Source organism: Rhamphochromis longiceps, linkage group LG13, assembly GCF_057381845.1.
Source record: "Rhamphochromis longiceps isolate RC_006_pf linkage group LG13, R_longiceps_female_GT1.1, whole genome shotgun sequence".
Lineage (NCBI taxonomy): Eukaryota > Metazoa > Chordata > Actinopteri > Cichliformes > Cichlidae > Rhamphochromis > Rhamphochromis longiceps.
In genome coordinates, this window is record NC_140569.1 from 19713981 (window position 1) to 19740224 (window position 26244).

Consider the following 26244-nt stretch of genomic DNA (forward strand, 5'->3'; position numbering starts at 1 on the left):
ACAATATTGAGGATATTAAAACTGTGATAATGTTGAAGAAGCATAACATCCTTGGCATTCATTCATAATGCTGAGATTGCTCAAAACAGAGTTTTCATTTTGCAGGAGGTCACTTTATGGGAGTCCCTGAAGGCTCCCACACAGGGTGGTCTCCTTCAGGAGATGATTTAATGCAGCTTTTATAAGGTCTTTGGGACGGGTTTGACAGACCACAAGACATAACTGAGTGATGGCACTCGCACACAGTGAGGACACACGCAGCACACTAAGCCAGTGGTGGCTGGAAATGTGATCCATGAGGACATCATGACCTCAGCAACACTCAAACATTCACGAGGGCTTCGCCAGGCAAGTAGGAAATGCCTGTTTTAACCTTTCACCATGTAAACTTACTCTGCTATGACTACAGAGGACTCACAAACAAGGGGGTTTCATAATAACACAAGTACATAAACAAGTTAATGTGATGACGCAGGATTATTTTAGCCTGAGAATTTATCCAGGTTGTTTATAAAAAGCTGATTAGTGGCACGTTGGATATAACTGAACCTCCTCACGGCCACAGAAGTCTAAGATGTCACAAAACTCAAAACAAAATTATTGTTGTTGTTTTAATGGTAAATTGCACTTAAAATTGGACTAGGTACTGACAGTGTTAAACTTAACCTTAATATTGTTTCTGGTAAATATGAAAAAAAATCATCAAATGCCACTATTGATAACTATTTTTACACACACACACACACACACACACGCAAATTGAGAACCTTGTTTTATTGCAGTTTAAATAAATATTTCCCTCTCTCTGCTCTTACTGCATACAATTCATCATTTGCTAGTTCCACAGCTTCTGTATTCACTAAACATGCAGCCTAAATATGATCAGAAGCATTTTCTCCAAGACACCCCCCCAAATAAAATGTTATGTAATCATTTATTCAGTTTCCTTATTAATTATTTATGCATAACACCCACCAAAACAGAGGGCATCGCACCAGGAAGTGTTGTTCCAGCAAAGTTATACTACTATATATGCATATATAATTTTTACCTAATATATAGTGCTGATAAATGGTCAAAGAGTTTTTAAAATTTTAACAACAGCTTATCAAGCTTAAACGTGCTGCTGTTGTTCAGCTGCTGGTTTTCTCTTTCTGGTGCGAAGTGGGCAATAAACAAACAAGAGAGACGGACATTAATCAGTTTCGTGATTGAAGTAGCAGCAGGAGAGGGAGGGAGAGAGAAGAGGCACTCGCACCATATATGGTTCGATCCCAGGCTGCCTCCTGGTTGCATGCCAAATATCCTTGGGCAAGATACTAACCCCATGTTTGCCTACTGGTGGTGGTCAGAGGGCCCGGTGGCGCCTGTGTCCGGCAGCCTCGCCTCTGTCAGTGCGCCCCAGGGCAGCTGTGGCTACAATGTAGCTTGCCATCGCCAGTGTGTGAATGTGTGTGTGGATGGGTGAATGACTGAATGTAGTGTAAAGCGCTTTGGGGTCCTATGGACTAGAAAAGCGCTATACAAATGCAGGCCATTTACCATTTACCATGGTTGTTAAGCTTAACGCTGGAATGCTTTACAAACATTCAGAGATGAACTTACACACCTTGCAAGTTTTGTGAGGTACTTTTTTGATATTTAATGGTTCGGATTACATTTTTTATTTCTTTCTGATATCCGATCCAGTAATTTAGGTCAGTATTGGACCGATACCGATACGTAATATCGGATCAGTCCATCCCTAGTATATATCATATGTTTCTAATGGACTCTAGTTGGTTCGTGTAAACTGGGAGTCTTCCTCACACACTAAGGTCAACTATTCTGTGCTGGGACCAGTTCTGTTTACATTATGCATGCTTATGTTAGGTAGTATTATTAAAAGAATAGCATACATTTTCATTGCTATGTAGATGATAGATAATACCCAGATTTATGTATAAAGACAGCTGACATACACCAGTTATTTAAACTGCAGGACTGTCTTAAAGACATGAAGGCCTCTCATTTCCTGCTTTTATAATTCAGCCCTAATTTTTTTTTAGAAACATAGTGTCTAACCTAATACTCCATTAACACTGTGAGGAATCTTCGAGTCACTTCTGACCAGGATATGTCATTCAATGTGCATATTTACTACAAATACGAAGAACTGCTTTCTTACTGTGCAATATCTCTAAAATTAGAAACATCCTGTCTCAAAGTGATGCTGAAAAACTAGTACTACTACTATTACTAGATACTGGTTACTATTACTTATAGGCTGGACTACTCTCATTCCTTATTTTCAGGTTGTCTTAGTTGTTCCAGAATATGGTGAGAGAACTGACAGGGACTAGATTGACAAAGCATACATCCCGTACTGGCTTCTCTTCATTGGATCCCTTTTAAATTCAGAATAGAATTTGAAATCCTCCTTCTCATATATAAAGTCTTGTATAATCAGGACGTTGTCTTAAAGACCTCATAGTACCATATCACCTAATTGAGTGCTTTGCTCTCAAACTGGTGGTTAACTTGTGGTTCATACGGTAGAATAAAATAGAATGAGAGGCAGCGCCTTCAACTTTCAGGACCATCTTCAGTGTAACCAGCTCCCAATATGGATTTGCACATCCTCCTCTAAGATCAGGCTTAAAAATTTCCTTTTTTTTAATAAAACTTGATAAAGTGCTGGATCAGGTAACCCTGAACCACTTAGTTCTGCTGCAACAGGCCTAAAGTGCTGGAGGCTTCCTATGACACACTAAACACTTCTCCTTCACCCACCTCTTTTCACACTCCACAGTATTTGTTTATACAGCACTTTGCATGTAATCATTAGTTATTATTAACCTCCTCCACAGGGTCAAAGTCTAATAAGATATTTTTGAAGAAAGAAAGAAAAAACCTGTAGCTGAAGTCTTTATTTCCTGTAAGGAATTCAAACATCACACCTACTTACATTCCACTGTTTGCAATACACATCTACGTGACATACAATATAAATGAAATGATATCCTGAATAAGGGAATGCAGTTTTACATTTAACATGAATAAGAAATCTTGTTTTGTAACTATCTGAGTAAATATTCTATCCAAGCTCCTTTATAAAGTAGTTTGGCTCATTCTCCGAACACACTGAAGAGCAAAGGTTTTGTGATCCATTTTTAGCACTGCCTCAAATATCTGCTACAATAACCTCCACTGATTAGGCAAGACGCTTCAGCGGCCTCGCTCTTCAGCTTGCTGTTTGCAGCTGACCCCACCACACTGAGCAGCATATTTTGGTAGTGCCATGTTAATCATTTTGCCTCTCTATATCATTTATGCTAAGCTTAGCACAAGAGTGATATGTCATTTAACTCTTGACAGAAAAGTCTATTTACTCTCGTATCTCTTTACAAAGCAGTAAAAATGAACGTTGGACGGCTCCACAGCTTTATTACTGTTTTAATATCCTGCTAAACTTTAAGCTTAACCTTCAAAAGAAGTGTCTGTGTCCTCCAGCGTGGATTCCAGGAGGACTTTTGCAGAATCTGTGACATTTCCATGACCAGCTGGTCCACCAAAGAACTTGCACTTAACAGCATTTCTAGCTGATACACTGTGGTATTTGTTTTGATGATAATCCCGTTTAGTGCATTCCCCTTCAGTGTTTTTCTCTCTGATGACACTGACATTTTGACAAGCACCTTCTTGTTTCTTGTTGTTGTCATGGCTCTGTTGTTGTTCAAGTTTTAGTTCTCTTGATAGATGCAGCTGCTGTTGTGAAATGGTAAATATCATCAGGATAACAGTGATGAGCTGATCACTTATATAGCAGGAACAATAAAAACAATGCCACTTGATTCTGTTTGGCTTCTTTCTTTCTTTCTTAGTTTTGCATTCATTTCTTTTTTCTATTATCTCCGTATCTCATCAGAGCTGTGGTGAGTGAACACAGAGCCAGACCTTATGAGTTACTAAATTATTTAACCGGCTTCTTTCGATGTAGTTTCTTTAAAAAAAATACATAAAATATGAGTGAAACAGCCCAGTGCGCGCATCTCAGTGTGGCCAATTGAATTTTAAGGCTTATTACCATTCTAACTACAGAGTTATATAAAGACTTATCTAGACTGTAAAAAGAAGCAAAGAAAAAAACCTTTAAAAGAATAAATACAATCGTAAAAGGTAACATTTTTAATCTATTATATTTGGTGAAATTCAACGTGTGGTTAAAATATGGAGAAAAAAACAGCATCTCTGAAATATTAAAACAGGAAATTCATTCATTTTAAAATGGTACATCTTATTGAATATTTTCAGTGTAGATGTCATGAAGAGGGAAATTAGTAACAGCGACCAACATTTCTTTCTGCTGTAGAGTCCATGAGGGTTTCACTAGTTTTTGAAGATCTACAGCTCTTGGCACTTTTCAGACTTTTCAGACTGCTTTGTTGTTACACAGACACACAGAAGCATTGATTAGTATTTAGGCAATTTCCTTCCAGGCAGTCAATCTGAGGTTCTTGCCTCAGAATAGTAATTATGTCCAACCCACAGAATGTTCTGGACATTGACAAAATGCCCAGATTATCAGTCTGCCTCTGGTCCCTGAAGTTTTCCTGAGCTTTTTCTTAGTGGTCCATTAGTATCACTCCCTGCAAAGCTGTGATTACATCTGTCACATGCATTTCAAAAGACCCGCTGTGCAGCGCTAAACCCATGAATATTCTCACCCAAAATATGGAAATAAAAGCCGGCCCTGTGACGAAAACTCCTGCAGTGGAAACGCTACAGTTTTACTCTCAGTTGTGTTTGTTTAACACAAAGGAGGATCTTTTGCTTATTTGATGCTGATGAGAACAGGAGCTGATTTAATTGCAATCATCACTCCTTGTTGAGGGTATGTGTGTCAGGCCACTGAGCTGTAGAGTGCTTAATTGCCTCATCTGTGTGAAAGTGTGATGCTGGATAATTAGTGGTCGGGCATAGTTACACAACCCTGTGATCAGAAAGAGATCAGAAATGGGAGCGACTCAACGTTTCGTAGGGCGCTCGGCATCTTTCCTTAAACTTGTTTTTGCTTTCTAGCTTTTAATTGAGGATAAGCCTCTTTATGCTTGACTCAGCATGCTCTCCCATACTATATGAATGATTTGCTCCCCTCCTCTCTGTTCTACAGGTTTCCGTAGGAGTGCCGTCAAAGCTTTCTACTTTCACGTTTGTGCCAGCAGTGCAGAAATTGCCAATTAAAAACATTTTTACTGAGAAGGGGAGATCTGGAGCTCTGACAGAAAAACCAGATAAGGTACAGCAGCACCACTTGTCCACAAGATGGCAAAGCAATAATTATATAACTAATAACTAATATTCATCTTTGAAACAATTTGATTGTAAAACATTGATCAAATTTTATGCCTGATTTGTATTGGTTGTGGCGCTGCTGCAGAGCAACGCTTTCATGCTTCATGCTTTGAGTGGTGAGTCACTAGCACTGAATATGAGCCCACTCATCTGACTTGTTATATAAAAACTTCCTCCAGCTTATGTCAAAAGTTGAAGTAATCATGTTTTTGAAATTGCAGACTCGGTGTTAAAACGAGAAGTTTACATTTCTGTCCTTACTTAAATCGGATGACAGCATAAAAAAGTCCTTTAAAAAAGTTTTCATAGAGCTCTATGCAGCTCTGTGAAATACTAATCACACCTTATGATTTAGTAGCATGTAGAAGCATATTTAGCACTGCTAACTTGAAGTAATCTTTTTCTGTATAACTCTCTCTCGCATCGCTGTGGAAGAATTTTGGCCCACTCTTCTTTAATGTTACCTCATTTTATTGTGGGTTGTGGACATTTGTTTACATCCCAACACGGCATTTCAATCAGGTTGAGGTCTGGACTTTGACTGGGCAACATTTTGAATGTTTGCTTTATTTGCAGCTTGCTGCAGTGCTTGGAATCATTGTGCTGTTACACGAACCCGTTTGCGCCAAGCTTTAACTATCAGACAGATGGCTTCACACCTGATTCTAGAATATTTTGGTATACAGAAGCATTCACGGTTGACTTGCAAAGCAACCTCACTTCATCTCCCCTCCACCACTGCTCCCGATTGTTGGGGTGAGGTGTTTGTGCTGACATGTTTGGTTTTCACAAAATGTGAAAATGTGTGGACTGCAATAATGTCCAGTTCAGTCTGTTCTGTCCAAAGGACATTTTTCCAGAAATCTTGTGGTTGTTCAGCTGCAGCTTGGCAAACTAAATCTTGCAGCCAGGTTCTTTTCAGAAAGCAGAAGCTTTCTTTTGGTAAACAGTATGGTCATTAACTTGAACAGGGAGCTGAGAGTCTGAGATGCCTGCTCTTATTTACTTTTTATTATTGTGCAACTCATCTGACCTTGCGATGAATTTGCTGGGAAGTTTATATCATTGTGTTAACACACACCTGACTGCTCCACACCAGCAAACTGCCAAATATTCTGCTTTCATAGAGGGAGTCACACCTGCTGATAATCAAGATTAATCAAGTGCATTTAGTTAATCTTACTTAACCTTTTTAATTCCTATGAAAACAGTAAGGGCATACTTCGTTTTTCACATGACTACAAATATATATTTTGTCAATGAATTACTCAACTAAATTTGCATGTGACTGTATATGTCATTGGAGACAAACCACACAAACCCTATTTTTTATTAAAGGAAATTGGAATGAATATGTCCCTTTTTTCCATTAAACTCTTCCTGCATGGGGGACACCCCAAGTCAGTTTCGCCTTAGGTTAAGCTAGGGTTAGGTTTATCACCTATGATGGCTTAGACTTCAGACAGAATATTAAATTCTTTTCAGTGGAAAATGAAACGTAAACTTTCCAAATGACTCTAATTGTAAACGACTAATAATGCCAGTCACCCGAGGATCAAAAGACACACCTTAGTTTCTGAGACTCTTGGTACTTCCTTCTCAGACATTGCAACAGATATCCGCATGAATCACCTTCCCAGAGGAAAAGGCTATAATTAGTTCTCAGGTTCACAATGAAAATATTTTACCCAGGTAGAAATTTCCTGTTACATTTCTACATCTTTAAACAAATTGATGGAGTCAAATTATTCTAAGTATTCCAGCAGCCAGACTCACACAGCCTATATCATGTTTGAAGATTCATATATCCACATCAAACATATGTCAGAGTGACCTCGGGCATTAAATTAGATGTTCTCTGACTGTAAAGGGCAGAAGAAATGGTTCTGCTGCTAATGATGCTCCTCGGCTCATTGCGTGAAAGTTACATTTTGTATAAAATAAGGAGCAAAAATGAATCAAATGTAAATAATTTCACACCATATACGTAACAATTTTTCTGCTGGAAACTACTTTAGTGCACACACACACACACACACACACACACACACACACACACACACACACACACACACACACACACACACACACAGACATTAGAAACACCAGCTGATCTCGGGGAGGGGGCTGATGCTGACCATCAGTTGTCACGATTGCTGAAGGGGTTAACGTGCTGTTGGATGTTGATGCAGCATCTAAATCACAGCAGCATCACAGCTCTGCGTGCCTGGAGTCAGCTTGCTGTCTGCCTCTATATAGACTTCAAAGTTCTTCTCACTAGGGGGGTGACACCATTAGTTTCTCATCTTCCTCCACAGCTATTACCTACAGGAGTGACAGCCCTTCATGTTATTAACTGACAACATATAGGCGTAGCTACGCTGCTGCAGTGCAGAGAAGTGCAGAGAAGCCTGTGTTCAGTCTTTTTGTAAATGAACAACATAGAACTCTGTGTGTGTGTGAGTGTTTGCATGCATCCAAATTTCCCTGCTATGAATCCAGCTGATCTTCTGAGTTTTCTTCTCTATTCAGTTGGACCTCTACAGTGATCTATATCTTCCTCTCATATGGTTGCATTTTTTTTCTGTTATTCAATTAGAAAATGATTAAACACCTGTGGAAGTTAGCTACAGAGGTTCTTCTCATATAGATTTAAATGATCAGGTTTTATCATCTATATTAAGAAGTAATTAAGTATTACTGCAATCAAGCCTGATAGCTTTTTATATAATGATAAAAAACTATAAATGAGAAATGGAGTGGTATATAACTCCGTTGTACTCGGTTAAACACTCAAAGTGCTTTCTTAATACCTTTACACACCAGAAAAATAAAAATCGTCAAATGTTTTATTTAAAAGGTTTTTCGGACTCACCTGTTCTTTAATGAAGTTGCTCATACATGTAATTTAGCTCACATTCTTCTTTTTTTTTCTTTTGAATTTTTCTCTTGCAAATAAACAGATCTGACCAATCAGACCAAAGGATTTGGCTGCAACTGAGCTAGAGGCTCAGGCGTGCACCAGTATTGAATATACAAGTAGTAAAATAATATTATTTTACCTCAGACACACAGCTAGACGCTGCTCCGGGTCGATCGGCTTTCTGAAATTATTTCTCTTGCTCCTTGGATGTGGCCCCAAATCTGCCAGCAAGAGCTCAAACTGTCCCACTGACATCCTGAAATATATAAGAAAGTGGCCGTGATACGCTTCAACTCCTGGATCGAGCCATGAAATTGTCAGTGCTCCTGCCTTGTACTGAAAATTGGATGATGGACCCAGAATCCTCTCAGTAAGGCCCTTTACTACCAGTCTCATTCACACACACACACACACACACACACACACGCACACACACACACGCACACACACACGCACGCACGCACGCACGCACGCACGCACGCACGCGCACGCACGCACGCACACACACACAAGCACTTTTATGTACACTTAATGCATGTATGCCCAAGCCTACTCTCGTGTGCAGACTGGAGGAGCTGAGGGCTCAATCCTCAGACGTTCCAGTTGGCAGACGACAGATGTTGGTGTTATTACTCAAGAAACAAATCATGTATTACATGATACTAATGACTTTTCCTAAAAGCAATGCAGTATGTTAATTAATTGCTTTCCGCAGAAAGTAACTCACCTTAATGCTGCAAGCTTGGCTGCTCATCACTGCCTTTGTTACCTGAAGTTCAGGGTCAGGCTGCCGGGTCAGCAAACACTCAGCCTTAACATCATTCTCAGTTCTTGGCTAGCTTTGTGTTGGCATGCTGTCTAGTTGATGTTGTGTCGGGAGTATACTGGATTTGTTTCTGTCCTGGACACAGTTTTCATTTCACCATTGCACTAATGTCCTTATCTCCACTGCTGAAAAGCTGTCGATCACTCCACCATTGCCCTCCTCCTGCACAGGAACCAAAATCAGCTGACCGTAAAAGGAGGCAAAAGGTTGTTTGATATATTTTCTTTTCTTTCTATTCTTAATGTGCAGACAACTGAAGAACCTTTGTAATGCAAGTAATGACATAATTGTGCTGTCACGTAATAACTGACTTTAGTGTAATAAGTTTCATTACTGTGTGACTGATTACAGTAACACCTTACACCCAACATTAAAGGGTACCTGTGAGTCACAGCCACCTCAAAAAGGAAAGAAATTTATAAATAAATGTAAAATTATAAATAATGAAAAATAATGCATAGAATTTTGTTACATGGTGGTACGCTGGTGCCTCACTGAGTGACATGCTTTTAAATCTTCAACACACACAAGTCGCCCCTGAAATAAAGCTCTCTTTGTTTCCTCCTTTAATTTTTCTCTCCCCTATTTGTTCAAGTCCTTGTCATCCTGTATAAAAGAAAGGCATTCGATAACAGTGAAAAAGGCTGCTTTCTGCTCTCAAATTATCCACTTTGTGAAGCCGAGTTATGAACTCATTTTCACACCACTTTCCATTAAGCGCAGAAAAAAAGCCTCTTTGGTTCCACTATTGCAATCTTCCCTGCTCAGCCGCTGATATTTTACACTCAGGTTAACAGGGTGCCCATCAGTTTCACGCAGCGATCCGAGACCAGACTGAATGAGCCAGTCACATCTTTATTAATCTTCTATTCATTTGGGTTTTTGTTAAAACTGAAATCTAACACGAACAGTTGATCCCACCATTTGAAGTGCAAGAAAACAACTCCATAACACTCTTTCAAATCATTTCATTTTAATTATTTCTACGGGACTGATCCAATTCTGGGCTCCTTGTGGCCATTAATTGAGGGCTGGCAGCCCAAACACACAGACATTTGACTGGTATTATCTGCCTTCTGATCTAGTTCTTTGCTGGGGAGCAAAAAATTTCCCACAAATCTGGACAGATATCTTTGACTTGCTTCCATCCTTTGGCACAGCCTTTCCACACAATCCCCCAAATCCTTTTTTCTCTCCCTTTAATGAATTCAGTGTCACAGGATCTAAAGGTCCATCTGCGAGAGAGGCAGACTAACAAACGACTGTGCTCAGTTATCGCCATCCTTGATATGTCTTTCTTAATGAGATGTTATATGGTTATTAGAAGTGAAGCTGTAGTCGCTGACAGGCCAGAGTGCAGATCGGACTCTGTTTGGTCCATCACTCAACTATGGGGGGAGATTAATTAATGAGCAGACTTGTTCCTTTTTCCTCTGTCTGTGAAGACACCGGTTTATTAGAGTGGGTGCCTTGTTTCTGCTCAGTTGTAGCCTCAAGTTGCACACAGCTATCTGGGATAACTATGCCTTTCATAATATGCATAAAAATAACAGGCTGGCAGTGCAGTGCAAATATTTCATTGGTGTGGCTTCATCGCTTCATCACAGCTAAGTGCTCATCCTGATATTGTGCTTTCATGTCAGCTGTATATAAACACGACTCCAGCATCTACCTCCACCTGCTGTCTATAGCTCATGCTAAAACCCACATCCAGCCACACGTTGCTCACTTTGGCTCATCGAACGATTCCACTGTCTACACTTATTGCCTGAATTGAGCTGACTCCTATATTGACATCCCAATATACAGAATGTAAAGAATTCCTAGTGAGACATTCAAGAGCTCATTCATCCTTCAGTGTGATTTAGCACAGTCAGATTTAGAGGGAAGACACATGTCTTTGCGATCGATGGTGATAAGTTCTCATTGAAAGTTTGCCTTCTGATTGGCCAACATTAATTTGAAATGAGGCTGTACAACACAATACTCAGATTCTTCCCATAATTACTAACTCATTTTGACTTTTTTCTTCATTTTTATTCCCACTTAATCTGTGGTGCATCACAGATTTTCTTCAACTCTACAATGAATGCACCAATGCTGAGCAATGAGCACATCTCTTTCTGAAATACTCTTCAGTTTCTTGCTAAAAGATGGGGAAGCTTAACTAAGCCACCATAATAAATAAATGTTGTTATATTAATTAGTTAAGAACTAGGCAGACCAGAGTAAGACATGTGAAGTTAAGATACTATATTTGTATCATAGAGGCAATAATTTATCTTATCACTTACATTAACATTACTTTTTTTTTAATGGCACTTAGTTTAGATAAGAAAAATCCCTTTCATATAGGTTCTAAATATAATGACATTTGACACAAGGTGTTTGATAAGCTTACTGACATTAGATGACATTTATGCTGCACACACTTCCAGAAATGAATGTCCTTCTGGCAGCTTTTCATTGCTTTGATTACTGCTCCTCTGCATTACAGGCAAAAGAAAAATACAGAGAATTTTTTAACTGGTTCAGAAATCTGAAGGTTGTCATTATAAGATAATGTTGTATGTATATTTAGCACCCTAATTGCCATGCCAGGGAGAGTGTGCTCATATCTATAATGATTCATATCATGAGCAGTTACACGTTTTAGCTCAACATGTATTTTCACAGATAATCCTGTTTTAAACTGGATTCCTGAAATGCATTTATAGTTCACTCACTAATATTAATTATATGGAAAACAATGAAAAGGCCTCATTTTTGGTTATCTGTGGCACTAGGTTTAAACAGTGTTGGCCTCTGCAACACAAAGTGAAATGAATGTTCTAAATAATGTGGACTTAACTTAATAGAGTTCATTTGAAGTTCTTCAGTGTCTAAAATGTATGCCACAAGGCTGCAGGAATATGTGCACTGCCGGTGTCGTGACTCAGGAAACTTAGCTTTACAACTTACCAGTTTGCCTGGAAATATGTGACTAACACTGTGAAACGGTGCATTTTAAACCAAATTCTATTTCTTTTCTTTTTTTTTGCTAAGTCTAACCACACAGCTTTGTTGCCCAACTTTAACCAAACAACAGAAAGGAAAAGTCAGAAATGAAAGTAAAACAAACAGGTTCAGTGCTGACTATATCAAAAAGATTAGCTGTCGCCTCACACCAAAAAGCTTCTTGGTTCAAACATGCTGGTCAGCATAGAGCTCTTCCTGCACCTTCGTGGGTCTTCTGGGTGCTCACGTTTCCTCTAACAGACATTTACTCAACATAATTAAACACCATAGAAGATTTTACGCTTCTAATATGGAATATATTTCTGAAATTGTAGCTATATAGTCAGAGATGTTTCTTATATAAAACTTCTATGTGCTTTATACAGCAGGCCCCATTCACACAAGCACTTTTTCCTACATGTGAGTGCTTTCTATGTACCATTTACACAGATTCACACTCTGGTGAATACATCAGAGACTTGGGGTTTAGTATCTTCCCCAAACATAATTAAGCATGCAGACTGGAGACTAGGGCAGCCAGAGACTGAACCACCAACCTTCCAATTAGTACATGACCTGCGATACTTCCTGGAAGTCAGCCTTCCCAATGTTTCCACAGGTTATTATTTGGATATTCAGTCCGGAATATAAACCTTAAGGATGCTCTGTTATCCTGATTGTTGCAAGCGCTTAATTTTTTGTTTGACTTCATTCTGTCTAAAATACACATAGCTATATATTTTGATTGGGTTGGGATCTGGAGAAATGGGTTCAGAAGGTGCAAATCCTCAGGTGAGAAGGATCCTGCCAGAGCCTTAAAAGGTTAAACCTTTAAACCTTTTAAAGGTTTCTTTTGCTACTACCTCGTCTTTCTAATTATCCCCCGGTAAGAGGATTAAGGTCAAAAGGACACCACAAGCGCAAAATTTAAATTCCGTCTAGTGGCAAGCACGCCGTGTTACTGTAATACACAAAAACAACAAGGCTTTAATGTTTCACACTCTCTGCTGTCACTTTACATTTTATTAATACTTTGGCATGTACACAGACCCTGCGTCAGAAGCTCACATGACGCGTGTACTACGCCGGTGTCTGCAGGACATGTGCGTGCCCATGTGAGTTATATGTGTGGGGGGATGTGGCGTGTAGAAACCAAACACACCCCGAGCTCAGAAAGGGTCACTGATGATCACCTCGGGTTTCACTCGCTAAGTTTCTGTTTAACATTTGCTTCATTTTCCCCTGTCAGAACGGAGCCGTGTCCCACGAGAAGACGAGCAGGAAAAGTGTATCAGACGGGGAGATTATCAGAGCAGAGTGGGTCTTAATTAACGACTCTGTGGAGGGAGGAGCAGGAAATGTAACCCTACCGCAAGTAAGTACAACTCTCAATGTCACGAGCAATGTAGAACTAAAAGGATTTGACTTAATGTGATGTAGATATGTGTTTGTGTGTGTACATGTATACACACAGTGTGTATCTTTGAAGGGTCTTAATTAACAATGTAAAGTTGAATTTGGTAAGCTGACATTCACTAAAAAGGCACTGTCAGGAAATTAATTTAAAAATGAAACGACTGTCCAAGGTGTGCGTGTGCTGCTTTTCAAATGTGACATTTTAATTGGACTCTAAAAATACAAGAGTTCTAGTGTCTATAATGAGTACATTTCAGTCGTGCTTTTGCAGGGGGTCAGATGGTGTTTTTATCAAAGTAATTTCATAAACCAGCCACAAGCTTGTTACAAACGCTATTTTGCAGGGGTAGCATTTTTGGTATATCTGGGCTTTTAAGAAGGTGGAGGAAAAGTCCATTTTCAGTAATTGCTTCCTGAGGTGTGAATTTTCACATAAGACGCAGGAAAGAAAACGAAAATAAAACCAAACCCCAAACTATCTTTTTTCTTTCTTTTTGTTTTTCAGTTGAAGACTTCTCCAGCTCGTGCCAGCCTCTCTCAAACCAAATCCTCTCTTTCAATCAGTGCCCAGTCTCAAAATACACCCAACCACGCAGCCGCAGAGACGGCCTCCATGGAAACAGGCGCTGATAAACACAGGGACATTTCCCAGCAGCAGTGTCACCACACCTCCAGACATGTTGAGGTTAGCTTGGGTTGCTGTGCAAATAGAACGCCAGGGTCAGAGGACATATTAAGCCCCGCAGACTCTGGAGACCTGCTTCCCACACTGGCTTCTTCCAGGGAGTCCATCCTCTCAGATGCCTCGGACAGAGAGAAGAGCTGGTCCGCCGTGCAGCTTTCCTCGGTCACTTCTCCTGCCTCGTTAAGCCGTACCATTTCTCCCTGCTCATCCGTCCCCTCTGGTGTCTTCACCCCTTCTGTGATCCAGGTCAAGAGGCACTTTCTTGCTCCAGGCTCTAGTCTGATCCACATCCCTCAGACCTGCTTCTCATCCTGTGAGAGCCTCTCCTCCTCTGTCTTCTCCCAGAACCCTCCTCCCCGGCATCGGCCTCCTCTCACCCGACTCTCTCTCCTCACTGCCATCCTGAGAAAAGGTCGTCTTCCTGTTCTGTCCTCAGCGCTGCAAAGACCTTACACCCCCTGCTGGCCTGTTAACCCCGTAACACTGTCCTTCTGTAACGCGTGCTCAGCAGCCTCCAGCGTGGCCTCCATTCCCCTCGAGTTTTCGTCTCGGTTCTCCTCACTGGCATCTATAGACGTTCAGAACCACCATTGCAGGGAACCAACATGTCAGTCAAATGAGCTCAACAGAACGTGCACGCCATCTCAAGTGCAAAGACGCTCAGAGCCAGTGAATTTCACGCTACCCCGAGCTCCTGTATTTTGCTCAAACTTCCTCTCTGCTTCTCCACCAAAGCATGAAGAAACAGTCTGTACAACTTCCAAAACCTTGCCCCTCACACACATCTCCATATCCAAACTCCCTGAGCTGAAGCCTGGCAGTAATCACACGTTCCTCAAGGGCAGTGCGGATAATAACCTTACAAAACTCATCTCCCCGTCCCCCAAACTCATTAACAAGCCACAGACTTCCACGCCCCAGAAATGGAGTCGCAAGCCAAATTCATCTCTCTCAAAGCTTCGTTGGCTTTCTCAGCAACTGAGATCTTCGCCTGTCTTCCCCCCTCATCCTGAGCCTTCTCACTCATGTGCAACGATTTTCCCCGCTCGTGCTGACACAGCATCACCTCTCCCTCCTCCACGAAATCCCACAGGAAGGTACGAATTAGAGAGGAGCCACTTCGACCCCACAGGTGCCACACATTCGCAGGGCATTCGCAAAGCTCCCTGTCTGTCGCCTTCCTGCTACACGCCCATTGTTTTTTCTGGATGGCCTTCACCCACCAGCTCTCCCACGCCAACGCCCTCTCCTGCTCCACCAATCAGAGATCTCACCCCTTCCCCTTTCTCCCTGCGCTCCACACCCTCACCAAGGCTGGGGAGTGGAATATCAGACTACAGTGACAGGGAGGGTAAAAAAAGAAAGGTAGCCTCTATCTGTGCCGTGTGCATGACTCGTTTAAAGTGAGGATATTTTTTACTGTGTTCCCTCTGACATACTGTTCTCACATGCTGCGTGGCTAAAAACAGACTTCTCGCACTTGACATGTGGATCTCAAGCGGCATCGTCTATGTGGAGCTGATTTTAGATGTGTCTTTTATCCATTTGTCTTTGTCAGTGCTCATTTGTTCCTTTGCAACAGTTTCAAGTGCACTTTTCCAATGTCTAAAAAGGTTTTTTTTTAAAGCCGACATTAACCGAATGGGTGCAAAATTCAGAGTATTAACCACCAGGAATTCAATTTATTTCGAGCCAGCAGGGGCAAAAGAAGTTGATAACACACTCATCCAGTTTTCTTGCCCGTCGGTGAAGGAAAACTAAGTTTGTTCATAATGTAATCCATCAAACAGGCCTCCTCTGCAGCAAAGTGATGTAGTTTCCACAGGCTAACACACTTCGGCTCACACTGCTGGACAACTCTGAGTTTGACTGTTTTGCATGATAAGCAGCCAGCACTAACAGGAGACAGAGCATGCCTATAAAACAATTTCCACCAGACTGTCTACAAAGCAGAGGTGTGGACTCGAGTCACATGACTTGGACTCGAGTCAGACTCGAGTCATTAATTTTATGACTTTAGACTTGACTTGAAAAAATGTTCTAAGACTTGTGACTTGACTTGGACTTTTACACCAATGACTTGGGACTTGAATTGGACTTGAACCGGTTTACTTGAAAAGACTTGATATTTTACCCCAAATATAAAATTTAACATGCATATTATATAGAGATTGAAAATGTGACGTCATTCACGGGTAGAACCGCAAAGGATTCTGGGAACTCGTGGCAAGCGGTACTAGAGCACGCAGGCTTTCAATTAAAATCAGTCACACAGCGATAAAAAGAAACACAAAAATGTCAAGAAGCCGTTGTATTATTAACTGCAATAGCCGGTCGCATGACAGCCACGGGAAGCCGACGGGTAAAGAGATCGGTTGTTATCGGATTACGTCGTTGAAGAGAAATTGTTCGAGCCATGTTTCCGAAGTAACAAAGAGGCGACGGATGGCCTGGATTGCAGCCATTCAAAGATCAAATATAACGTCCCAGAACACTCCAGCTCACAGGTTAGTCTGCTCCAAGCATTTACACGAAGGTCAGTCTGCTGTTGTAGTTAACACGTCATTTTCATAACATAATTAGTGATATAGGTTACAAGCAAGTCTGGCGCTGAACAGAAATGGTCGCGCTATGCTCCTTTATTTATTGTGCATAAATAGTAAATTATCCTGACACAATATTGCGTTTCGCTTCTGTTATTATGGTACACTGACAAAAACATATACTTTTATTCACAGGATAAAACAGTTGTTTTGTATCACTAATTGCCCAGTACGATTACAGCATATATTATTGTCACTGCTACATTTCTGTGATGCTACCAGAAATTATTTCCACTGCTACATTTCTGTAAGGCGTACCAGAAATTATTTCCACTACTAATTAATTACCGTTGAGCTCAAAGGTTATATTAATAAACGGTTAACGAATGTGTATTTATGAAGACGATTTGTGAGACTGGTAAACTTATGATACGTACGATGGTCTTTACTTTCTACACGGTGCATTTCAAGGTCCTGCACCCATCCGTCGGTAAACTGTACCTGGGCTTGTTGCAGTGACCGGAAGTTACTAAACTTCATGAGTGTATGCACTCACTCCAAGAACCGTATAATTATAAATATGCATATAAATATGCTACGATGAGATAGCTGACTTCATCTAACTAGCAAATGTTTTCCAGGCTACGTTGGTGATACAGTTTTTTTTAATGTGTATGATATTTTTGTCATGCGATTTTAAAGCTGGTCCTACAACCGCATCCAAGAATAACATGCAGCTTATCTCAGAACTGTCGGTGAAAATTATTCTTGGAGCTAGGTTTAATTGAGCTGCATTTTAAAGAGGTGCAATTTCACAATTTGTGTATATTTTCTAAGTTCACTATTTTGTATGTGTTGAGAAAAACACAGATTTAAAAATTACATGGTCTAATATTTACATTTAGCATAACTGCAACATTATTTTTTCGTTTTTTTTTTTAAAGACTCGAAAGGACTTGAAATTCAAAGTTTCAGACTTGTGACTTGACTCGGACTTTTACACCAGTGACTTGAGACTCGACTCTGACTTGCCTGACATTACTTGAGACTTGACTTGAGACTTGAGGATAAAGACTTGAGACTTACTTGAGACTTGCAAAACAATGACTTGGTCCCACCTCTGCTACAAAGTTTATCTTCAATAAAATTTAAATTGTAATTACATTTATATTCATATTGTTTGCTCTTCTGTCTCCAGACACACAAAATTACGCTAAGCTACAAATCCCTCGCCGCTATTCCCACAAACACCCTGCTACTGGATCAGCAAGTGAGTTCATTTCTGGCTCTAATCCCATTAATTTGCCTTGTTAAATGGCAAGCCATACAGTACAAAGCGCTAATGATGCAGCCAGTGTTGCTATGGTGAGCATGATGTGAGTAATTTAAGATAAATCTTGAGATGCACTAATCAGATTTAGAAACTGCAAAAAAAAGACATTTTGTTCCTTCATTTCAGAAGGACTTAACAGCAGCTGCAAGGACAGTACTTCTTAAAGCTTTATTAAAAGTCATATCATGCTCAGGGAGACATGAAAACACATTCACACCTCTGTATGATACATGTAGACGAAGGAGTTATGCCTGTGAAGAATATAGAGTGGATCAACAGGAATTGTCTGGAGGAGATGTAATGAATTGCGTGCTATTGCTCCAGTGAAACCATTAGTGGTGGAGGGGAGCTCAATTTCTTCTCTCTCTTTGCATTCACAGGCCATAGATGAGCAGGTCGAGAGAGAAATGAGTTCCTGTGACACGCTGAACACAGGCATCGCATCAGACACCCACACTGAGGTACCACAGCACACATCGCCGCCGTTATTTACCGCACACGTTGCGAAACGGCATCAATAAGTCTGTGCTCTCCACAGATGTGCTCGCCTGCTCAGCTCCGGCAGCAGTCTGAGGAACTTTATGCCGTCATTGATGAGATATTGGCAAATTCCATTGCTGCAGTGAGTTTGGTGTTTTATTTCACTGTTAATATGAAATTAAACAAGTATAAATGTGGTGCTGAAAGTCACTTAACAGGTTTCTTTTTTTTAATCCTTTAACTCCAACACAACCCTGCCACTGTAGTCCACCAGGTCATCAACAACCAACAATGGTCTGCAGGTAAAAGATCTCTTTAACAGCATGTGAGCTATTTTCCTTTGAAATTTTTACACCAAGATATTATCACTTTAAAACTAAGAAGTTGGAGGATTAAACACGTTACTTAGCTAACAAGTATTTTAATTTGCAAATAATGTGAAACAGGGATCTGACGTGGGATCTGAGCCCACAGTGAAGTACGCACCTGTATATGATCATAACCTGTCTTATTTTCTGATTTCTTATCAAAATGATTAAAACTGTATTTTTCTGAGATTAGCATCGTGCTGTATCAAAGACATAAAAAGCTTAACCTGGCAGTAAATCCAAAAGTATGGTCATTTTTCCACAAACTTCTATTAAATTGAACTTGAGTTTGTTGCCACATGAGTCACTCCCGGATCCTATTATACAGAATGCAGCTTTAATTCAAATGTTTCACTCTCGGAGGCCATGTCATTTTTTTTTCCATACACACTTTATGCTTAGATGGAGCATGTCTTTATACTAACCTAAGGTGACTGGCTGCTGACTCCAGCTTCATATTCAACTGGGACACATCTGAGAATGGTGTCAGATCAATCTTTGGCCCAGTCCCAGGTGAAATCAGTCACAAAGAAGTTTATTTATCTCCAAGGACACTGCTGCTCGCAGTCGTCGTTCACAGGCTCAGAATCGCTTAGTTTTTCCTCGTACACAACTAAAGAGCTTTCAGTCACTACAACTGCACTAAATCGACTCTGTGGAATCTTTTAAAAGAAGCAGTTAAAAACATTTTAGACTAAACACGCCTTCTGTTGGGAATTCTATTGATTGCATTTTATGTCTTTATATTGGCTGCTAAAATGTTCTTATTTATTTGACTCTTTTCCTGTTGCTCACTGCTTTGTGACTGTCTGTCTATGGAAAGTCTTAGCTTACCCTGCACTGGCTGATCTGATTGTTTTCTTCACTGGAAGATTGCAGCAATCAGTTTATATGGAAGATGTCAACTTGTCTGCAAATACTCACCAACCTGCTCACTGAGCAAATTGGAAACAGAACCCATTTGCAATCATCACAAAAGCTGCCCCTTTTGAAACACGTGGGTTACAGCTTTTACTTTGAAGGTGAACATCCTCCGTCTGTAGTTTCACATTCTTTTGCTTGGTGGTTAGTTAGCGAGTGTTTACAGACAAATGGCATCTTGAATACAAACTACAGATGACTGTCTGCTGGTGACCAAATCAATCATGAGCAGATTCTTGGTTTGCCCCCCCCCTGCTCTGCGAATGAGTTCCCCACTCAACAGCCAGATAGACAGTTTCTCCTAGCGACTGGTAGTTTCCATGAAGGTCACTGGCTGTTCTCTAGGTCTCTGGGACTAGTGGTAGCTGACTGTGTCTTTGTCAGCTACCACTCTGAAACGACATCATCTTGTCCAGTTTGTGATGATTAACAAAACTTAATTTTTTCCTCTTTTTATCTTTTTTTTGTCTTTCTTTTTTTAAAAACTGTTAAAAGTTCACACTGCAAATTTTGCACACACAGTGATGCAAAGGTGACTAAAGCATTGTCATCTCAGTTCTTTAGTGCAGAATTTGTTTAGGTCAATAAAAAGCAAACGAGTAAACACATGCTCTTTGCACCCAGAATAACAATGCGAATCAGTGTCATCATTTTGCATCCTAATTGCAGTTTCATCATTTTTAAAAGGAGCAGGCAAGCAGCTTTCACACAAAAACACACCCAAAAACAAATAAAAGAGAGAAAGAAAATGTATATTTGTGTCTATATATAACTAAAAGTGTGAACCATTGAAGTAAAAACGAAATAGAAAAGATAAATAAAGAACTGTAGTAGCTTTGGAACTGAAGAAATGAGTCCTCTGTATACTGTTTTACTGAAGCACAAGCAGGAAGTTGGATAAAAGTGAATTTTAACTATATGAGCACAAGAAATGAAAGGACATCTGTCCATTATTTATCAAAGGAGAATGCTTCCTATAGTTTGCAGAGAAAACAAGTGTGTGAGAGAGAGAAAATGTCATCCATGGGATGTGTGCTCTTAAGCTAGATGCTTGTGTAAACTCAGCAGGGGGGAAAGTATTCATGAAAACATCAATTTTTCAATCGCTAACAAGAGAAACTGTGTTGTGTAACAAGAAAACATGTTAAATTCAAGTCTGAGAAAATAAAGAGACGCGTTCTGGAGAGACCATGATTCATGTTCTCCAAGGACTTCTTTAGATCATTTTTCCATTAATTTCTTTTCTAAAAAATGACCATCACAGTTACAAATGAATGAGTCGTTTGATGATTCTTTCTTTTTCCCTGACATCCAGCTTGTGTCATTCAGTTTCTGTTATTCTTCTTCATTTCCAGCCAAAAAACTCATCATTTTCAAAATCGTTGGGACGTGAAACCAAATATGTGAGTAGAGGTCAGGTAGTTTTGCACGTTGAATTAAAGGCAAATGCTTTCTGTTTTTCTCAGCTTTTACCCCACAGGATAAACAACCTGCTGCTGACGGTGCTTATTCTCAGTGTTGTTCAGATGCTTTTATTCCAAAATTCACAGGACATGGCGAGCAAATCATTTTTTCACTGTGAGGTGTTAGGTGAGATATTTTTCATCAGGAACTTGAAGGTGGCTCGAAGATTTTCCAAAACATTTGCTCTTTGAATATTATAAAATAGAACTTGCCAAATTTCAACCAGCTTCAAAAAACTTGGTGGCACAGTGGTGCAGTGATTAATGTCGCCTCACAGCACAGAATTTGAATCTGAGATTACATGTTTTCCCTGTGCCTACAGTGCGTGGGTTCCCTCTGCTTCCTCCTACAGTCCACAGACATGCATGTTGGGCTCACTATTGATTCTAAATGGGCTGTAAGGTGTGCTCTTGCACTAGGACAGCAGGGATAGACTCCATCCTCTCGGTCTGTGTTTGTACTGAGCTTCTGACAGATTTCACAGTTCACCAGGAACACGGGTCATTTATAAAGTAGCTTACTGCATAAGTATGCACGTATAAGAGGTTCAAAACAGCGTGCTATCATGTGTTGAAGCTACTTCAGCTCATAGCAACAGTTTATTAGCAAGCTCACAAATAAAACCTTATTCCTGGGTTCATTAAACTCCAATTTAAAACTTAATTTTCCTCTAAATTGTATATCTTCTTGCATGAACAGAATAATTTTCCGTTATTTTGAGTAAGAATAATTAATCTGATTTGCAACCAGATGTTTATGTATTTATGCTATCATAAAAACTCAAAAATAAATTACTTCTCCCAGTTGTGTATGTTTTCTCTCTGATGGCAAATATCATAATTAATTGAAAGAGAAGAAGGCGGGAGTGCTTTCGGTTATCAGTGTTTAACTTTTGTGAGAGGCATTAGTAATTGTGTTAATATTTCTTTTTTTCCTCTAACTTATTTATTCAGGCATCTTTATGCAGCTTGCACCCATCCGCCGACGTGGAGAGAAAGCTGCTGGGTCGCAAACAGGTACACATTCTTTATTTGATCACGCTCCTTCATCTGCTGAATTAGGAGAATTTATGAGCTGCTTATCAGAATTAATTCCTTTGTGCTGTCAAATGTCTGAATTGTACTATCCAGACAAAACCGGTCATTCGCCCGATGACGGCCATTCCAAGACTGGCAATAGAGGATAAAGATGAATTTCATCCAAAGCCCTTCAGGCAGTTTGCCAGCAAGCAGACCTCAACTGACAAGAAAAGGGTAAGCTTGTGGCATTCAATCAGTTTTTAATTTAAGTGATAACAAGACTTCGCAGTCTGCACAATCCTCCACATTGACTTGAAATGTGTCTCATTGGTGCCAGTTGCACTGAACTGCAACTGTCAGACTCACAGTAAAAATAAGCTTCCAGAAACTACTCAGACTATATTCCAATCTCCATATCATGGATAGCATGGATACTTTTTTTTGTACATTTACAGTACAGAATATACATCCATCAGGCATAACATTATAGCCACTGACAGGTGATTATTTCTTTATCGTGGGAAGTGGTTGGGATATATTAGGGAGCGTGGAGTGAACATTTTGTTCTTAAAGCAGGAAAAATGAGCAAGCATAAGGATTGAGCGAGTTTGAAAAGGATCAAACTGTGATGCTAGATGACTGGGTCAGAGTTTTCCCAGTCTGCAGTGGTTAGTACTGTATCTGTTGAAGGTGGTCTAAGGAGGGAACAGTGGTGAACCAGCAACAAGGTCATGGGTGGCCAAGGCTCAGTGATGCACGCGGGGAGTAAATATGGAACAGAAGAGCTACTGTAACTCAAACTGTCAAAAAATGTAATGCTGATTCTAAAAGAAAGGTGTCGGGACAAACAGTGCATCGCAGTTTATTGCGTATGGGGCTGCATAGCTGCAAACATCATGCGGATGGCCCAGTGGGTTTGGCACCACAATGAAATCTGGGTAAAAAAGCAAACCAGTGGAGGCAATGTGATGCTTTGGGCAAGCTCTAATAGGAAGTCTTGGGTCGTGCCATCCATATGGATGTTACTTTGATGCTTAGCACCAAGCATTGTTGCAGACCACCCTTTCAAGCGAACAGTGTATTCTGAATGGCTGTGGCCTCTTTCAGCAGAATTGCTCCCTGCCACAAAGCAAAAGTGGTTCAGAAATGGTTTGAGGAGCACAACAACGAGTTTAAGGTGTTTACCTCTGCGGGATGTGCTAGGTAAACAAGTTCAACCCATGGAAGTGCCACCTCTCTTACGAGACTTAAAGGATCTGTTTCTAACATCTTGGTACCACAGCACACCTTCAGGGGTTGAGCGGAGCCCATGCCTCGACCAGTCAGCAAATGAGGGACCAACATGATATTAGGCAGGTGGTTGCAATGCTACGACTGACTGGTGGACATTTCTAGATTCACCATAATATAAAATCACTTCAAACACAAGAAGACAAAAAGTTTTAGAAAAAAGACAAATTCTGGTAAAACTTCTGAACTTGACCGTATCCTATCTCTCGCCCTTCGTTTCCCTGAAGACACAAGGTAATTTGTCTAAAAGCTCTTACCAATTTTCCTTATGCTGAGAAAAAGATAACAAACTCGAACACCTTTGCCTCTATTATCAATGTAGATACCGGTTCTTGTCTTCCTTTGTTGTTTGTTTTTTTCATACATATACATATATTTTTTCATACATACAAAGATATTTGTAATGTTTCCCCTCATCACTCTGTCATCACCCGGTCTTGTCAGATTATCTTAGGAGTCCCTTTCCTTCACGAGCCACTGAGCGTCTGGCTTGTTTCCAAACTGTCTCTTTCTCACATTAAAGAAAAGTGAAGTGATGCAGAAAGCGGTAACTGCTTCACTCAGCATCATGCTGGACGCCCAAAAAGCCATCTTTTTAGTGAAGTGATTTTTCAAAAGAAATTCACTTTTTTGTTTAAAAAGTATTGTGGAAAAAACATTAAAGCAGAAAACACAATTAGCTTGAATGTATCTAACAGGAAAGACTGTGGGGGAACACGTTTAGATATTACTGGAGCATGGATAAATGACACCTGATCAGTCCAAACTCATAATCATTCTCTGTAACAACTAATAAACTGTCCTGCTAACTGGAAATGGAGTCAACCTGGTAATGGCTTTCATTTCAATCACTGTTAACATTTTCTCTTAATAGTGTGATTGGGTTTTTGTTGCATCCTCAGAGAGACATGACTCCATTCTCCTTTTTGCAACTTTATTCTCCTCAGTTCAGTTTTGGAGTTTACAGGCAGCATAGCGTATCATCAGCAAAACATTGCTCCCACATCTCAGACACTGGCTGTATCCCAATTCAGGGTCTGCAGCCTTAAAGTACGCATTTCAAGGCCGATTACGTCACAGCGGCGCGCCGAAGGCTGTCCCAATTCAAAGGCTGCTCGAAATGCGGCCCTGAAATGCGTCCTTCATTTCCCTGAATCTTAAGGCTGTGGCAGTGTAGACTTCGTGGTCCAACATATCCCAGAATGCATAGCGCGGCGGTGGGTGTGGATAATTTTGCCGAAAAAAAACGGCGGATGAGGGGCAGCCGAAGAGTAAATTTTAAGTAAGTACTGAATATTATGTCACTTATTTATGTGCAAATGTTTAATAACGAAGAACATTAAAACATTACTGTTGGCCACATGTCAGCAAAGTTATGTGACATTAGTGACGTTTGTACTAACTTGGTTTTAAAGCCTTTACTTTAAAATATACGCCGTTCAATAGCTGAGCTTAATCTTACAGAGAATGATCAGAGCTCATGTAGAAAGAAACAAACAAATGAACAAAAGATTTTCTCCTTCATTTCTGTCAAACAAAGCTGTATGACACGTTTCCAGCTGTTAGTATCATGGTTGCTAGGCAACCTGGGCAGCGCAACGGAGGCTAGACCGTCCCATTTCACAAGCCTCGCACTTCCGGCCTTAGCGGTCTTTGAGTACGCGGCCCTTGAGGATCGTTGAGGCTGCGTATTTTAAGGCTGCAGACCCTGAATTGGGATACAGCCACTGTTTGTTTTTCTGCGCTTACTGATGACATCACATGTCTGAACTCTGACCTCCTGGAGCTAGTAAACTACAAAAATTAACTAGAAATGTGTCCAAAAACAAAACACAATTAAATAAGAATAGTCTTTAAAGATTTTCCCAACGATTCAGAAAAATGTACGTTTTATAACTACTTTTAGAGCGCAACATTTTGGCACAAAAAACATTTTAATGAGGGCTTTTTTGTTTTAAAATATACCCCTTTATATTGTCACACATTAGGAAGCTTCATTCTGTAAGCTTTCCAGGGTGGCGACTTTAACCTAATCTCCACCTAAAAGTTGATGATTCCACACTGTATTTTCTGTGCAATTATTCCTTTAATGGTCGGTTAACTTTAAAACATAACGATGGGTCATAATTTCTGCCTGCACAAATGGCTTATGACCCATGGCCTCTAAGGGCTGCAGTAACAGCTGTTAAAATATGCAGATTTAGACGGCTTCCCAATTGGTTTGTTACATTTGCAGAAAGAGTCATATTCACCATCCGGCTGTATGCTGTTTATACGACTGCTGCCATTTAACATGCTGGTGTTGTTTACCCATACAAACACCCACATGCTGCAGCAGATTGTGAAGAAAAAAAAGGTAAATGGCCTGTATTTGTATAGCGCTTTACTAGTCCCTAAGGACCCCAAAGCACTTTACACAACCAGTCATCCACCCATTCACACACACATTCACACACTGGTGATGCCAAGCTACGTCATAGCCACAGCCACCCTGGGGCGCACTGACAGAGGCGAGGTCAAAAAAGGTCAAATATATGTAATAAAATATTAATTTCTTCTTACGTTTAGGTGTGGGACCTGGAAGGAAGTGTTTCACATTTTGATTGTTCCTGCAATTATGTCACTGCAGCTGCAGTCAGAAGGCT

At 40.3% G+C, this 26244-nt stretch overlaps 1 protein-coding gene across 4 annotated transcripts in view; it reads left to right on the forward strand.

Annotated features, from left to right (window-relative positions):
• mlip (muscular LMNA-interacting protein) overlaps positions 1 to 26244 on the forward strand; it is a 40890-nt gene that overhangs the window by 1107 nt on the left and 13539 nt on the right. For 2 of the 4 annotated variants that reach the window (XM_085428314.1, XM_085428317.1), the window contains exons 2-11: positions 5153 to 5278; positions 13330 to 13455; positions 14002 to 15546; positions 17923 to 17994; positions 18438 to 18518; positions 18596 to 18679; positions 18804 to 18839; positions 21182 to 21229; positions 22244 to 22306; positions 22421 to 22543. In XM_085428314.1, the coding sequence (XP_085284440.1) occupies positions 5153 to 5278; positions 13330 to 13455; positions 14002 to 15546; positions 17923 to 17994; positions 18438 to 18518; positions 18596 to 18679; positions 18804 to 18839; positions 21182 to 21229; positions 22244 to 22306; positions 22421 to 22543 (2304 nt within the window). The remainder of the gene's footprint in view (positions 1 to 5152; positions 5279 to 13329; positions 13456 to 14001; positions 15547 to 17922; positions 17995 to 18437; positions 18519 to 18595; positions 18680 to 18803; positions 18840 to 21181; positions 21230 to 22243; positions 22307 to 22420; positions 22544 to 26244) is intronic. The other 2 variants (XM_085428316.1, XM_085428318.1) reach the window with 2 other exon arrangements.